At 34.0% G+C, this 17,930-nt stretch overlaps 1 protein-coding gene across 1 annotated transcript in view; it reads left to right on the plus strand.

Annotated features, from left to right (window-relative positions):
- Positions 1 to 17,930, plus strand: part of LOC115967287 (cycloartenol synthase 2-like) — a 45,783-nt gene that overhangs the window by 1,310 nt on the left and 26,543 nt on the right. The window contains exon 2 of the mRNA XM_031086365.1: positions 16,877 to 17,092. Coding sequence (XP_030942225.1) covers positions 16,877 to 17,092 — 216 coding nt within the window. The remainder of the gene's footprint in view (positions 1 to 16,876; positions 17,093 to 17,930) is intronic.

The following is a 17,930-nucleotide window of genomic DNA, read 5'->3' on the forward strand; positions in this document are numbered from 1 at the left end:
ATGTGCAGGGCACATGCATCACTTCGCGAGATGCTTACTCGCGAGCTACTCGTGAAAACACTTCAATCTTCAATTTGTCTTGAGTCTTCACACTCTCTCTCTTTCACACACAACCCTTATAAATAAATCCCACATGAAATACATGGTACAAAAGATTGAACAGAATTAGAATCAAATTTGGCAGGGATTTAAAGCCAACAAAACACATAGTTGTAAATTACAACTTTATAGTAAGTATCCTTGTAGTATTTCAATTTTTTCTTCTGATTCATATGAATGTTAGAAAACATCAACTTTTACATTTCTTTTGGTAATTATATAAGTTTGTGTGTACATGTGTGTGTGTATATATATATTTTTGGAGAAGAACATGTGTGTATATTTGTTTATAAAGAAAAAGGAATGTAGTGGTTAATTTTAAATAGTTTAAATCATTGAAGATGAAAATTTTTCTTTCTTTTTTTCTTTATGTTTCCCTTGATATAGATAGAAAAGGGAATGTAAAATTGGATGAAACTATATATAGAAATTAGGCAAGGTCATCTTTTGATGTTAGGTCAAGACACCATTTATATATTTCACTAATATGGAATTATTTTTTCCCAGTCAGAAGTCAGAACCAACATGATATGAAGTATTCAGAAATTGCAAGCTATATATTTGAATTCCCAAATGTCAAATTTATGCTTTAGCCAAAAAAAAAAAAAAAAAAAAGTTAAATTTATGCAAAAGCTTTATAGTCATTGTTAGGTTCTAAAACTTTAGGATCTAAATATATTAGAAGTTAATGTGTAATGTTGGCAAACCATGATCAAAACATTTAGTCTAGATTTAGGCTGCTCAAAGTGTGGTTATGTATAAAGTTGGAATCGAGTAATTGTATGAAATTACTATTCAATTTTTGTAAGGCTCGATTGATCGAAAATTAGACTTGATTGATCTAAGCTCGTGCAGATTGTTTTTTCTTCACAATTTCCAACTCAGCCCAAACCCATATGACGTGTAGGGTTTTAGAGGTTGTTGATATGTTGTCTGTGTGAATCTTTTGTGAGATCTAGAGGTGTTTACCTTCATACACACTTAGAGTTATCAAGATCAAGATTAATGTCAAGAGTTTGGTGATTCCTTCAGTTGCTGTTTCAAGAGCTTAAAGAAAACACAAGTGGGAGTAGTTGTGGTTGCTGTGGATCAAGGAAAGAAGTAGTCTGTGGACTCGGAGCTGTTACGTGGTCGTGGTAGTAAGTTTTTTACTTGAGGTAGCAATAGGATGTTAGCGGTCTAAGTGTTATTGTAAAACTTCAATTATTTTATAGTGGATCTGTTTTACTATAAAGATAACTAGGTTAAATCCTTCCTATATTTTTTACTGGTTTGGTTTTCCTAGGTTATCATATTGTTGTGTTCTTTATATTTCCGCATTATTTACATGATATGATTTATTTGTGTTAACCTAAATTTGAATAATTTATCTAAGTAATCACTTGGTTAAATGACTAGGTTAAACATCTTGTATTTTAAGGGTCCTAAAATCGTAGTCATATTATATATTTCACTAATATAGGATTATTTTTTCCCAGTCAGAAGTCAGAACCAACATGGTATGAATAATCAAGTACTCAGAAAGTTGATTTCCCAATTATCAAATTTATGCTTCGGCAATAAAAAAAGGGTCAAATTTATGCAAAAGCTCTTCGGGTTGGAGTACTCTAGAGTCTAGACTATGAGGGAGTTATTTAATAATTAATAATTAGACCGACAGTACTGGTGAGTGCTGGTGAGTGCTACTGCTACACATAAGCATCAGATTTGAGAAGTTTGTGAGGATATATGTATCCATTTAAAAAGAAAATGAATCTTGAATTTGATATAGAATATTATGCGCACGTGTAAGTGTTCTATACAACCTGCCTTTTATTCTATATAAATTTGAAGTGAATGCTCAAAACTCAAAAGCATTGATTTGATGAAGAGAGAGACTTTTTACAAAACATGTCTTACATGAACATATGTTTTCATTTACACTTACTATATTCGGAAATGTAGCTAGGAGTTTAGCTTAGGGGAACTAAAGTATAATTGATTTTTTAAAATTAGTATTAATAAAATATCGACAAGAAAAATGATAAAACTGCTACTAATTATACTAAAAGCTTACAAATTGATGTGATAGTTATACTCACATCAATATCATAATAAATAAATAAATAAATAAATAAGTAGATAAATAAAATTACAAAACTATTATTAATTTTACTACATAATATTTTTAAATTGATATGACAATGAATGTGTCCCATCCCTGATTATATTTTTCAATATTAATTATAGTTTGCAAGGGAGAATCCATGTGAAATGGAGCTACCTCAAGTGAAAGTGAAAACTGAGAAAGAAATAACTGAGGAGGCAGTGGCAACCACATTGAGAAGGGCCTTGAGGTTCTACTCAACTCTGCAGACTGAAGATGGGTTCTGGCCAGGTGACTATGGTGGCCCCTTATTTCTCTTACCTGGCTTGGCAAGCTCCTATTTTGCTTGCCCTCTTTCCTTAAAGTAAAACTAAGATCAGCTACCACTGAGGGGTGTGGTCTAGTGGTGTTGGATGGGGCATAAGATGCGCCAAGGGTGAGGTCCTATGTTCGAGTCCAAATATGGACTTGCGTGGGGTTTCCCCTCTTGGTAGCCAGGATCACTAGTGTCCCTTATGGGGTTGGGAAGCTATGGCTCACCGCGTCCTCCTGCACCCCAGTAGGACCCGGACTTAGTGGGTAGGGTGTTATTATTGTCACGCCTAGATAGGATTGTCACGTTGGTTGCCCCCCCTACCCATTTTTGATTATCAAAAAAAAAAAAAACTAAGATCAGCTATCATGTAATGTATGCCTTTCACATTAGTCTAATACTCAGCAAAACACATATTGGTGAACTTCAGAAACTTGCAGAATATGCTTCAAAATAGGTTTTCGTTTTTATTCCCTTTATTATTTTTATTTTATGAACCAGTAATGGCAATCTACAGTTTAGTAGACTTCTCCCTTAAATCCTTATTTTTCCATACATATTGAAGTCAAAGCCCTTCCCTTTTTAAAAGGAAAGAGGTGTCTTTTTAACCTAAAAAAAAAAAAAATGGTTAGTTTTAAAGTAGTCGATTAACTTTTTATTGAGATTTTATTTTTTTTGGAGAGGGTCAATTTTACAGTTATTTTTTTTTATTTGATGGTTTATAGAGTGTCATGTCACTTAAAAATTTTAAATGATGTGACATTATTGGATATATTTGTATTTGTAGTATTTGATTTGAACTATAGATTGAATTTCAAATATATATAGAGAATCCTATTCCACGATGTTAACTTCATAGATATTTTTTTTCCTAATTTTTAGATCACTAATTAAATTTTATTGTAAAGTAAAAAAATCTCAAATTATTATTAATTTTTTTGAGAATCAAAATTGTAAATTATTAGTGAAACTAGGCTTTTTATTTTTATTGTTTTATGGAAAGACTAGAGTTTTTATTAAATCAGATTCATATCTTCTATAAATAACAACAACAACAACAATATTATTATTAGAAGAAAGCTAGGATACTTTTTTACCCAAATATGGGAATTACACCTCTCTTTTGTCAAAACATTAGCAATTAACATGACTAGATAAAGAACTAACATAATTAAACTAGATATCTTTTAGTGAAACAAGACTTGCTCAGTTCCAAAATGTACATATGCTGGAAAAATTTAATAGATAATGAACTATTAGTTATAAGCCATCCTTGGCAACATATATTCTTCAGAAGGGTTAATTTCAAATTCTCTAGGATTGTGTTCGGAAACTTGAATTTGGACTTGGATTTTAAATCAATAGGTTTGAATTGCTTTGATTCCTCATTGTAATAACCCGGTGTGTGTGGGATAGAGGGAATGTACATGCATAAGGGAATAGTTAGATACTCGAAAAGTTACAAATACCCTTGTTTGCTAAAAGAAAAAAAAAATCCATTAATTTTAGATATTATTTCAAATTCAAGGTTTAAAATATTTAGTGGATTTTGTCAAATCCAAATCCTTGATCCTTTAAACCTATTTAAACAAGATATTTGGATTTTAATCACTCAAGTTCAAATCTTGCTACTCAAAACGCACTATATAGAGGAAGATTATGTAATATCAACTTTTTTTTGAAAACGGGACTTAGAATTGTTTTTGCTCAACAGAAAATAAGGGGTGTGGTGGTAATCCTTTTCAATTTATAATTGTATATGTAATAACCTCCTAAACCACATTGAAAGGAAGAAACAGACTATAAGGCGATTAGATGGTTACTTTGCCTACATTCTAATCTATCATATCAGATAAATGTGAACTATGGACTACATAAAAATGACATGGTCGGTATTTTCCTTTGAAGGGTACGACCAAAAAGAATTTTACATACTGCAAATGCCGAATGAATAATGATGCAATATTCATATCAATTCACCGTAACAGAACTACAGAAGTACTAATTTCAATTATCTAAAGAAAATTTTCATTGAATTAGCATTCTATTGCCAAAGCAACTAATTGGCTCTCTTATAGTCGTTTATGCATAGAGGGGGAAAAAAAATAAAAAATAAATCAAAGACAGGCCAAGAAGACGTTTGAACTAACTCTTTATGCTTTGTTTTATTTTACGGATATAGCTAAATACATTTTAATTTTATAAATTGACCCCACACTTCAATATCTCATACTATAATTGCATAACAGCTTACATTTCATGACATCTCACAGCTTTTTCTTCTAGTTAACACTAACCCTCATCTCACATGAATGATAAATCGAATTATAAATCTAATTAGTAATTCACTATTATATAAGATAAGATGTTATTCTCAGAATACTAATTAATTATTTTTCCTTCTCTTAACTTTGAGGGGGCAACATAGAAAAAAAACATAAAACTGTTGAACACTTACTATAAATGCTATCTATTATTTCCCCCAAATTTCAGATGAGGCAATTGTGTCCCACTCAACTATACGTAAGATTTCACTTACCTGAAGCATCTTGAAAGATTAAGAGAACATAAAACATCATATATGCATAAATAAAACTTGTAAACAAGTCATTGCTTCCCAGCTCATCTTAAAAAAAAAAAGTAAAAATTACTTACGTTTATTAAATGTTCTTCTCTTGTACGGGAAAGAGAGAGACATATATCTTTTAAATATTTTATAAAAATATATTGATGGAGATGATGCTTTGACAAAGATTGAACGTAGAGATTATAAGCTTAATTTTTAATTTTAATTTTTTTTTTTCATTTGATTGTAAACATTTCATTACATGTATGCATTGATGTTTTTCTCTATTGGTCCCAACTCCCTAGCCCATCTAAAAAAAGGGTATAAATCACTCACGTTACGTGTATGCATTGATGTTCTTCTCTCTTGTACGGAAAGGAGAAAAATATTTCGTTTTATTTTTTTTATTATAAAGAAAAATATTTTGATGGATATATGCTCTGATAAAGATTGATTGTCGAGAGCAAATATTTTTCATTATATATGTTAAAGATATATTAGTCCATTAGCATAGGCCCAAGCTTAATTCTACTTTGTGTGCAAGCCAAGTTTCCTACTTGTACTAGAAGTCTATTAGTCTAGGGTTTATTCTGCTATATATACACATGTTATGATTCATTGTAATACAGGATTTGTATTACACTATAATATATTATTGATGTAGCCCTTTAGGGTTTCCTCCGTGGATGTAGGCCGTTAGGCTGAACCACGTAATCCTCATGTGTTATTGTATTTTATACTTTATGCTTTCGTTTCTGCATCCATACTAGCATATTCAACATGGTGTATCAATGCTAATATTTAACATGATATCAGAGCCACCTTCTTGTGGCCATGGTTTTCTGTCCTTGCGGTATTTTTAAAAGCAATCTTTGTCTTCCTCGGTATTTTTTTTCGCTGCGTTCATTTTCTTTGGCTTCCTACTACTATCGTCAAAACTCTTCGGTATAGTTAAGCCACCATTAGAAGTCGCATCAACACTGCAAGATCATTGCCTTCCTCAAATTACCGTCACAGAGTCAAACTTCATTCAAGAGATCTTCTCAACCTTATCAAATCTCAAGATTTCATCAAGTTTTCATCTTGAGTTTGAGAGGGGGTGTTAAAGATATATTAGTCCATTAGTATAGGCCCAAGCCTAATTCTACTTTGTGTGCAAGCCAAATCTCCTACTTGTACTAGAAGTCTATTAGTTTAGGGTTTATTCTGCTATATATACACATGTTATGATTCATTGTAATACAGGATTTGTATTACACTATAATATATTATTGATGTAGCCCTTTAGGGTTTCCTCCGTGGATGTAGGCCGTTAAGCTGAACCACGTAATACTCATGTGTTATTATATTTTATACTTTATGCTTTCGTTTCTGCATCCATACTAGCATATTCAACATGGTGTATCAATGCTAATATTTAACATGGTATCAGAGCCATTGCTCTAACCTTCTTGTGTCTTACAGTCCTGTCTTTGTTGGTGTTTTCCGCTGCCTCGACTTCTTCGGTTAGTAAACCTTTTTTTTTTTTTTTTTTGTGCCCTCAGAGGTGCCAAGGTTGAATCTTCACCGTCAGAAGCTCGATCACCGCCACCAAGATCACTGCCTCCGTCAGGTCTTCCACATCAGACCTCCGATTAAGACATAAGAAATATCAACGTGTAGATTTTCAACCGATCTACACATAGCCGCCGGAATCATCATCATCTGACCTCTCACGCGCCGCCACGCGCCGGTCAAAGATTCAGCCACTTTTCCACGTGCCATCTGTGTTGCTTCAATCATCTCACCGCCGCAGTCATCGGATTCGTCTTGCTCCGATCTACGTCATCGGCGAAGAATCAACATCATCAGGCGTGCCACGCGCCCTTACGCGCCGACAGAAGTTTTGGCGAAGATTGGACCACGCGTTCACGCGCCTCACGCGCCGCTGGGTCATCTGCTGACGTCATCGATGACGTCATCTCTGCCACGTCATCATCTACGTCAGCCCTAGCTGACGTCATCCGATAACGTCATCTTGCTGACGTCATCACTGGAGTTGACCATTGACCGTTGGCTTTGACCGTTGACTTTTTTACAGAGTTGACTTTTTGCAGTCCAGGTGCTCCTTACCCAGTTTTTTGTGTAGATTTCGTTTTTGCAGTCTATTTTTGCATATTTTGCTTCAAAATGAAGAGTAAGGACAAGTCTTCTTCCTTTTGCAACAATCGTCGCCGACAATCCAACAAACGTTTTTGCAATTTTTGCAAACGTTTTGGCCATAATATTGAGACTTGCTATCAACGCAACAAATCAGTTGTTTCCATTGCTGCTGCTACTGTTGCTAATACTGAGAGTGTCCAACCTATGGCTCCCGTCTCTGCAAAGTCTCAGTCTTCTGGATCCACTTTCACCATTTCCAGAGATGACCTTATAAATATCATCGCCAATGTCATTCGTATGGTTGATAATGCATCTTATTCCTCTTCTCTCTCAGCTTTATCTGGTATGTCTCCTACCTCTTGGCTTATGGATTCTGCTTGTTGCAATCACATGACACCTCACTCGTCCTTATTTTTTGACCTTAAACCTGCACCACACCCTCTTAATATTCGCACAGCAAATGGTTCCACAATGTCTGGTCATAATATAGGTTTCGTTGCGACCTCCAATCTCTCGGTTCCTAGAGTCTTTAATGTTCCTGACCTTTCTTATAATTTGTTTTCTGTTGGACAATTAGCTGAGTTGGGTTATCGCATTATCTTTGATTATTCTGGGTGTATTGTGCAGGATCTGAGGACGGGACGGGAGCTTGGGACTGGTCCCAGAGTTGGGCGTATGTTTCCCGTGGACAACCTTCGTCTTCCACTTGTTGCTCCTGTTTCTGTTGCTGCAGCTGCTACAGTTTCTTCAATTCCTTCCCTTGCACTTTGGCATGCTCGACTTGGTCATGCATCTTCCTCTCGGGTACAACAATTAGCTTCTAGAGGTTTGTTAGGTTCAGTGTCTACAAAAAATTTTGATTGTGTTTCATGCCAATTAGGAAAACAACCAGTTTTGCCTTTCAATACTAGTGAATCAATATCCACTGATATCTTTGACCTTATTCATTCTGATGTTTGGGGCCCTTCCTCTGTCTCTAGTATTGGTGGGTCTCGATATTTTGTTGTCTTTGTTGATGATTACTTATAGCTGGATTTTTAATATGAAACATTGTTCTGAATTATTGCAAGTATATTCTAATTTTGCAAAAATGGTTCAAACTCAGTTTTCCAAACGCATCAAAATTTTTCGATTTGATAATACTCTTGAATATACTCAATATGCTTTCCAAGCTGTTTTGCATTCCTATGGCACTGTTCATCAACTAACTTGTCCAGGTACCTCTCAGCAAAATGGTAGAGCCGAACGGAAACTTCGTCATATTCTTGACACTGTTCGTGCTCTCCTTCTCTCTGCCAAAGTTCCTGCTCCTTTTTGGGGCGAAGCTGCTCTTCATGCTGTTCATGCTATTAATCGCATTCCGAGTCCGGTTATCCAAAATCAAACTCCATATGAGCGCCTTTTTGGGTCATCTCCAGACTATCACCACCTTCGCTCCTTTGGTTCTGCTTGTTTCGTTCTTCTTCAGCCACATGAGCATAACAAACTTGAGCCTCGGTCAAGGCTTTGTTGTTTTCTTGACTATGGCGAAACTCAAAAGGGGTATCGGTGTTATGACCCTGTCTCTCATCGTCTTCGTGTTTCCCGCAATGTTGTCTTTTGGGAACATCGCCTCTTTGTCGAGATCTCTCACTTTCGTGTCTCCTTATCTTCCTCCTCCGTTTTAGATCTTTTTCCAGATGAGACACATATTCCTTCTGTAGCTGCTCCTGATCCTCCTGTAGTTGCTCTTAATTCTCTTGTAGACTTCTCTGTCCAACCACTAGATATCACTGATCCCTTTCCTAGTTCATCCTTTAATGAACAGGTGGAAGATGAACAGGTTGAAGACGAGCTACCCAACCCCAACCCTGAGCTTGGGTCCCCTGCTCCTGCTCCGCCTGAAGATCTTGCACAAGACATTCCACCTCGTCACTCAACTCGAGTAAGATCTATTTCTGCACATTTACTTGACTATCATTGTTACACTGCTCTTGCTACACTACATGAGCCTCACACCTATCGTGAGGCTTCCACTGACCCTTTATGGCAGATTGCAATGAAAGAGGAACTTGATGCATTATCTAAAAATCATACTTGGGATTTGGTGACACTCCCTCCCGGGAAATCTGTGGTTGGTTGTAAGTGGATCTACAAGATTAAGACTCACTCTGATGGGTCCATTGAGCGCTACAAAGCTCGTCTTGTTGCAAAAGGTTTTACACAGGAGTATGGGATTGATTATGAAGAGACCTTTGCTCCGGTTGCTCGTATCTCATCTGTCCGTGCTCTCTTAGCTGTTGCTGCTGCCCGTAAATGGGATCTTTTTCAGATAGATGTCAAAAATGCATTCCTTAATGGGGATTTAAATGAAGAAGTTTATATGCAACCTCCTCCTGGTCTCTCTGTTGACTCAAACAAGATTTGTTACCTTTGACGTGCACTTTATGGCCTTAAACAAGCTCCACGAGCTTGGTTTGCCAAATTCAGCTCTACCATCTCTTATTTGGGTTACATGGCCAGTCATTATGATTCTGCCTTATTTCTTCGTCGCACTGACAAAGACACTATTTTACTTCTCCTGTATGTGGATGATATGATCATAACTGGTGATGACCTCAGTGGCATTCAAGAACTCAAGGGTTTTCTCAGTCAGCAATTTGAGATGAAAGATCTTTGACATCTCAGCTACTTCTTGGGTCTTGAAATCACTCATTCTACAGATAGACTTTATCTTACTCAAGCTAAGTATGCTTCTGAACTCTTGTCTCGAGCTGGACTCACTGATAGCAAGACTGTTGACACTCCAGTTGAGTTTAATGCGCATCTGACTCCCTCGGGGGGGAAACCATTGTCTAATCCCTCTCTTTACAGACGATTGGTTGGCAGCCTAGTTTATCTCACAGTTACTCGTCCAGACATCTCCTATGCTGTTCATCAGGTGAGCCAGTATCTGTTTGCTCCACGATCAACTCACTATGCTGCTGTTCTGCGCATTCTTCGATACCTGAAGGGCACCCTCTTCCATGGCCTTTTCTACTCAGCTCAGTCTCCTCTTGTACTCTGTGCATTCTCTGATGCTGATTGGGCAGGAGATCCCACTGATCGCAGGTCCACTACAGGTTATTGCTTTCTCCTTGGTTCTTCTTTGATTTCTTGGCGAAGTAAGAAACAAATCTTTGTGGCCCGCTCTAGTACTGAAGCAGAATATCGTGCCCTTGCTGATACCACATCTGAGCTCCTTTGACTACGATGGCTTCTTAAGGATTTAGGTGTGTCCACATCCTCTGCTACTCCCCTTTATTGTGACAACCAGAGTGCCATTCATATTGCTCACAATAATGTCTTCCATGAACGGACTAAACACATCGAGATTGATTGTCATTTTATCCGTTATCATCTTGTCCATGGTGCTCTCAAGCTTTTCTCCGTCTCCTCCAAAGATCAACTTGCAGATATCTTCACCAAGTCACTTCCTAAGGGACGCACTCGTGATTTGGTTGACAACCTCAAGCTGGTTTCACATCCACCTTGAGTTTGAGGGGGGCTGTTAACGTATATTATGTTATGGGTTTTAGGCCCAACTAGGTTACTTGTATAGCACACTTGTACTTGTACTTGTACTTGTACTACACTTTACTTGTATCGCACACATAGGTCTCCTATATTAAGGCACTGATGTATATTCTTTGATTTATGAAATACAATACATTCATTCAGTATTTCTAACAATATATAAATGTCAACCTCTCATTTCAAAGGAATTCATGCAAAATTTTACGGAATCTTGATCTAACACATAATGCATATAGTCATATCATATTTGCAATCATTTTATTAGATCAATAACATCTGCTACATGCATGAATTTCCTCCCAAAAAGAAAAAAATGTGTTACCTGCAATAATACACTTATCAAATAAATTAAGAATACGATATTTTTAGCTCATTTTATGAAAAGTGTTGGGACATATGTGATTTAATGTTAGGAACATATGTCAAATTAGAATTGGCTAATCATGTCAAAACCCACTTTACTTGTAATTGGGTAAATCTAGGATGTACTTAATGCTTTAAGAAACAAGGTTTCAAGATTAAGTGTTAAAACCATACAAGTCTATTCAAGAAACAAGTAAAGAAGTGCTGGATTTTAAAACTCGATATCTATTATTTATCGAGGTTTAAAAAATTGCTGAAGCACGATGCTTGACAACTAGCTCGATAGATAAGCTATCTATCGAGGTTTATGAAATTCAGTTTTTCAAGAGCTGATTTCAATCCAATTTGTGAATACATGGTTAGGCTTTCTTTTCTCACAACCCTAAACATATATAAGGATTGTTTTAAGGGCCGTCAAAGGTTGCACAAGTGTGAAGCAAAGTTGTGTTCATGTAAATTGTGACCGGAGACAGAATTTGCCTTAGTTCATATTTCTCTTGAAGAAGTTGCTGTGTTTGTACACTGTTGGGTTTTGTAACCAAGAAATTTCGTGATCTTCATCGTGTTGATGAACTAAAGAACTTTGCAGTCAACATCTTTCTTAAGTTGGTGAGTAAGCCGCTTACTGGGATTTGCGCATTGAATTGGTTAGTCACATACTAGGAGCCGTGCAATAAAAGGAGATATTGTCACTACAGAACAAGTCCAATTGGGTATTGGGGTAAGGATTTAACTGTAGGTTGGTATATGGTACTGAGATTCCTTTACTTGTAACCGATTGTTGTGATAATAGTGAATTCTCCGGAGTGATGACCTTAAAATCATCTGGTGAGATTTTTGCTTCGTAATTTTCCCTATTCGTAAACAATCACCGTTTCAATTTAAATTCCGCTGTATTTAGTTATTTGATGATTCGTTTGTGCTATTACGCTATTGCATGCTAATTGAATTAATTAATTAACTTGGCTAATTAATTTGTTAATTTATCACAAGGGTCAATACATTTTTGGCCTATCAAAAAGAATTATTGTACAAACTCTAAATTGTCACTATAAATTAAGATGCAAACCAAGCATTCAATTTTTTTTTTTTTTTTTTGGGGTTGAGAAACAAGCTTTCATTTTAGAGGAACATCACGTGTACCTTTTTATTATGGTCCCCTCACTACTAGTCGGCCTCCCCCTCCAACTTACAGTTGTGTTTTTCAAATAAATAATCCTCAAATATGGATCAATTTAATGTCATACTCATATTTAGTCATTTTAAACAACAATTATTTGTACTATAATATAAATTATTATCATAAAAAGAATTAAATATGTACAATAATATATTTCTGAAGAAAGCAACTTCTATGAGAGTTGCCTAAACATTATCAATCCATGTTGATCAATCTTGCCTCAAAATTAAATATATATGTATTATTGTTATATATATGTATAAATCTGATCGAAACCAAAAAAAAAAAAAAAAAAAAGAAAGAGAAAGAAGAAAATGGTACCTATATTATTATTATTATTATTATTATTATTATTTGAATGGTACCTATATTATTATAACTTATTAGTATTTTCTATTTCATAAAGCTTAAGATTTGGATTCAACCCACCCTAGGTGGGGAGTTTGTAGTATTAACTATTAAAGGTTCTTCTATCATTTGTAAAATAAAAAATAAAAAATAAAAAGGCAATTTAGTAATTTTTTAAAATTATTTTTTTGCTTAAGCATAAACATATTAAAAAGGTTGACTGTTTTTAATGACAATATTTTCAAACATTCTTAACAATTTGCCATAATTAATAATTTGATTAAGTGATTAGTTATAAGTAGTGGACAATCACTTTTATATATACCTACCATTCTTTTTTCATTAATCATATATAGTTGATTATATTAAAATTACAACAAAAATTGTGACATAAAAATATGTACATAAACTTTCTCTATTTTCAACACAAATGAAAGTCAAACTTTGGTGGGTAAATCCCAACATGCACCATATATGAATCTTGGAATCCAATGCTTACTGACAGAGATTTCAAATCTATGTTATTTGTAAGAGGCTGGCTGTGGCTATATCAATTAGATTATTAAAAAGTTGGTGTCTTACACACAATAATAAACACAATCATTTGTCATAGGTAATTGGCTTATCTATAACGGGGGCCGTTAATGCAATCTTGACTCTTGAGCATCGACATGATATACTCTGCTCTCTCTACAACCATCAGGTATACCGTATATCGTCTCTTTTCAAATATGGTCTTTATTTTGGTTGATTTTGATTTTGATTTTTTTGATTTTTTTAAATTTTATTGACCAATGGAATACTGAATAGGCACAATAAGCACAAAAATAAGGAAGAGAAGAGAAAAAAGAAAAAAAGAGAAAGAGCAGTCACTTTAGTTATATATAGGACAAGAAATAGTTCAGAACAAAAAATGATCAAATAAAAATATTAATTAATTTGTTCTTTTATTGGGCAATAGACATTTGACAATGACATACAGCCTATAAAAACTAACAACCCCCCTTCTTTTGGGGTATGGAAAGAAAATTCCAAAGGCACCTGATCATAGTGAATATACTCGATCTTTCCCTGGCCAATTAGTTTATATAGATTTATAAGCAAGATTTGAATAGATTGGTTAATTTTATACTAGTTTTATAAACAAGATTTCCATATCGGGGAAAGAAGAAAAACATAATTATTGGAATAAAACAATAAGTGGCTGACATAATAGCCCAATTTAAAGATAGCCATTTTTTTTAAATTTTTTTGAGAAGAAGGCTGTAAATTTTATTAAGTAATTCAGCTATATCTACTAAGATTACAGCATTGAGATTGAGATCTAAAGATAAAAATTATTTTGCTAAATTATCTAGTCACTTTGACCCTAACTTCCTAAACCTAGGTTTAAACTTATTTATATAATCTGGTCAGGTTTATTGTCTCGTTCATTGGGCTGATGGCTTATAGGTTAGAGTGTAATTACTTCAAATTAGGTTACATTAATCTTAGTAAGTACATAGTCAATGAACTCTAAAATCTAAATCAAATGGTATATCATACCTTCATAAATATATGGTGACCATGTGATTATGCTTTTAAAAAGAAATGTACAAGCTCAAAAAAATTAGTACAACAACAAAAATTAACCAATAGTAAAACTAAAAAAAAAAAAAAAAAAAAAATTTAAGTCCGGTCAACTAATTTTACCTAAAACAAATAATTTGACCATTTATAAAATTTTAAACAACTAGCAAACTTAGCGACTAAGTAGCAACAAAGTTTGAGGCCAAAGTCATTGCACAGAACCAATAGTAAAGTTGCCCTCTCTAACTCTAAGTTCTGGTTTCATCTTTATTTGAAAACCACCAAAAATAAAACCTTGAAAGCATGTGGGCTTTGTCACAGCTTGAGATTTGTTTATGGAGAGAGAGAGAGAGAGAGAGAGAGAGAGAGAGAGAGAGAGAGAGAGAGAGAGAGAGAGAGAGAGAGAGAGAGAGAGAGAGAGAGAGAGAGAGAGAGAGAGAGAGAGAGAGAGAGAGAGAGAGATTTATTTATTTATTTTAAAGTTACTTTAATTAGATTAAAAAATTATAATAATTAAATTAAAAAATAGAATTTTAGAATTTTGTTTTTAATTTTTTGTAATTTTTTTATTTATTTAAATGCTGGTGTGGAATTTTTTAAAATCAAATAAAATTTATTATTATTATTTTATTAATCATGTCAGCATCTAATATGCCACTTATGCATTCCGTTTGCCATGAATGAATTTTCTGCTATTGAGATGATGACAGAGATTAAAATGGATATGATTTTTCATTTTCAAGAACTGAAGTAGGTGTGAAATCAAATTAAAGACCAAAATGAGAATATGCCCAAAATATAGAGACCAAAAGTACATTTTTGCCTAAATCTAACAATCTCCTCTTTTAGAAATCCATGAAAAAACCAAAATTGATACACAAAGCCCAATTAAATAATATTCCCAACCTCAAACATCTAACCTTGAGGTTGAAAGAAGAAGTTGAGTGTCTTGATTGGAATATACTTGTCTTTCTTAAAACACTCAAAAGAAACCATCAAAGCCATGTGTGGAATAAAGGCCGGTGAAGAATATATCACAATGTTATACTAAGATAAGCAACAAATATAGAACACGTGAAGCATAGTAATAGTTTGATACCCAAAGTACATACAACTACCGAACAAAAAAAAGTCTCTCTCCAAAAAGAATAACACTGCAGTAATGTCAAAGCAAACTCAATCAGAGGGTCCAGGAGGTGGAGCAAAATACAAGGAACTTCTCAACTGATGTAGTTGAATAATACGCAAGTCAGCCATGTCACCCATCAAGGTATCCAAAAGCCGGTCATGTGTAGCTTGAGTAGCTATGAGGGACTGCAACATGTCTCGTTGAGTTGCTTGAATATATATAAGTGAAGTGCCAACGGGTACAACGCTACTTGCCATGTCAACTCGCTCTGTTCATTGCTGGTTTTATGGCCTACGCAAATAGGTGAAGCTGTAAGAGATACGTTCAGAGAGGAAAAGAGTAGAATATTAATTGTGGAGGCAGTCACGTAATTAAATTTTAAAACATTAATGAGATGGCAAGTAGTGTCTTTCTCACCTTAACATCTTATAAACATCAAACCCAAAAAAATAAGTGTAACTTTCTTACGAAGTTTAAGAATTAGTATAACTTGAATCCATTTATATTAAATGGATTCAAAAAAATTAAGTGATTTTGTCCTAATACCAAATTATTATGCACAAGTTAACCACTAATTTCACTTAAAAATAAATTAAGAGATAAATTGTCTTTTGTCCTAATATGTTTCTTTTCACGCACTCAACAACGTCAACAACGTAAGAAATATGGATAGATAACATTGACTTGATAGAAAATATTTGGATTGTCCTAATATGTTTCCTTTACTTATTTTATTTAGCGATTACCTTTTATTTACAGCATTTTTAACAAAAAGTTTTCAGCAAAAAACTATAAATTAAGAACTGTTCTCAAATGGACACTTCATATGAATCATATTTTAATAATTATTAGGATAAACCATGTGTCCTAACCATGATATTTTGCTATTAATCTAAACTCAAATTCCATTTGGAAAGGACATTCTGGTAATTCTGTCTCACAAGGACGTCTATATAAGGACCCCAATGTGCAATTGATAATATCACTAGATTAAACCTGGAGTTTGCCAAATAGCTTCCTAGTGTAGTATAGGAAGGAAAATCCTCCTTTCTTCACAGCCTTTTAGTTGAGGAAGGTAAAATGCTTTGCAATCCTTTTCATTTGCATATATAGAGCCTAACTAGCTATTCCACTACTGAATTTTAGTTGCTCGATGCATGAACGTGGGTGAGAAATTATTATAGAACGGTCATTAGTCTCTTTAATCATTTTACTACTTTCAATGAAAAAAAAAATCATTTTACTTCTTTTTCATTGTAAAGACCCCTGCTCATTAGTCTCTAACATTGAAAGACTATTTATAACTTCCTTTTTCCTTGGGGATAAATATTCATGATCTATAAATAGACACAGACACATGCGTAAGTTCCACACACTTTTACACACTTTGCACCAAACCAAGCCCTATAATCATAGTTCATTAATTAGCATAGATATATTCTTTGTATCAGAGCATAATAACATATGTTGTGGTTGAAGATAATATGGACTAGTTTTGATCGTTTTATCATGAATTTTCTTTACAGTTTTCGGAGTCTGAAACAATGTGGAAGCTGAAGCTTAGTGAGGGCAATGATGTGAGGCTTGAAAGCGCAAATAATCATATTGGAAGGCAATATTGGGAGTTTGACCCGAATCTCGGAACACCCCAAGAGCAAGCTCAAGTGGAGAAAGCCCGTGATGAATTTAAGAAGAATCGGTTTCATGATAAACAAAGTTCTGATCTCCTAATGAGAATTCAGGTGAAACTAAGCTCTCCTTTAATCCATTGAGATTTTTTTTTTCTTTTCTGAGAAGAAAGTAGTTTAGTTTTAAAAAGTCCTTTCTTTATTTCTTTGACTAATTATTCATCGTTTTTATACAATATTGTACAGCTTTTTCTTCCTGTAATTTTAACAAAATACAACTAATTAAGTTAATTTTCCTGTTATCAGATTAATGCGGTTTAAACTTAAATTGCTCTTTATTTTGATTTTGATTTTTCTTCTTCTTTTTAAATATTTTCTTGGTGGTAAGTAACCTTGTAGTATTTCAATTTTTTCTTCTGATTCATATGAATGCTAGAAAACATCAACTTTTACATTTCTTTTGGTAATTATATAAGTCTCTGTGTACGTATATATATATATATATATTTATTTTTATTTTTGGAGAAGAACATGTGTGTATATTTGTTTATAAAGAAAAAGGAATGCAGTGGTTAATATTAAATAGTTTAAATCATTGAAGATGAATTTTTTTTTTCCTTGATATAGTAGAAAAGGGAATGTAAAACTGGATGAAAATATATATAGAAATTAGGCATGGTCATCTTTTGATGTTAGGTCAAGACATGCACCATTTATATATTTCACTAATATGGGATTATTTTTTCCCAGTCAGAAGTCAGAACCAACAAGGTATGAATAATAAAGTACTGAGAAAGTTGATTTCCCAATTATCAAATTTATGCTTCGGCAATAAAAAAGGGTCAAATTTATGCAAAAGCTCTTCGGGTTGGAGGAGTATTCTAGAGTCTAGACTATGAGGGAGTTATTTAATAATTAATAATTAGACCGACAGTACTGGTGAATGCTACTG

The sequence above is a fragment of the Quercus lobata genome, chromosome 11, assembly GCF_001633185.2.
Source record: "Quercus lobata isolate SW786 chromosome 11, ValleyOak3.0 Primary Assembly, whole genome shotgun sequence".
NCBI lineage: Eukaryota > Viridiplantae > Streptophyta > Magnoliopsida > Fagales > Fagaceae > Quercus > Quercus lobata.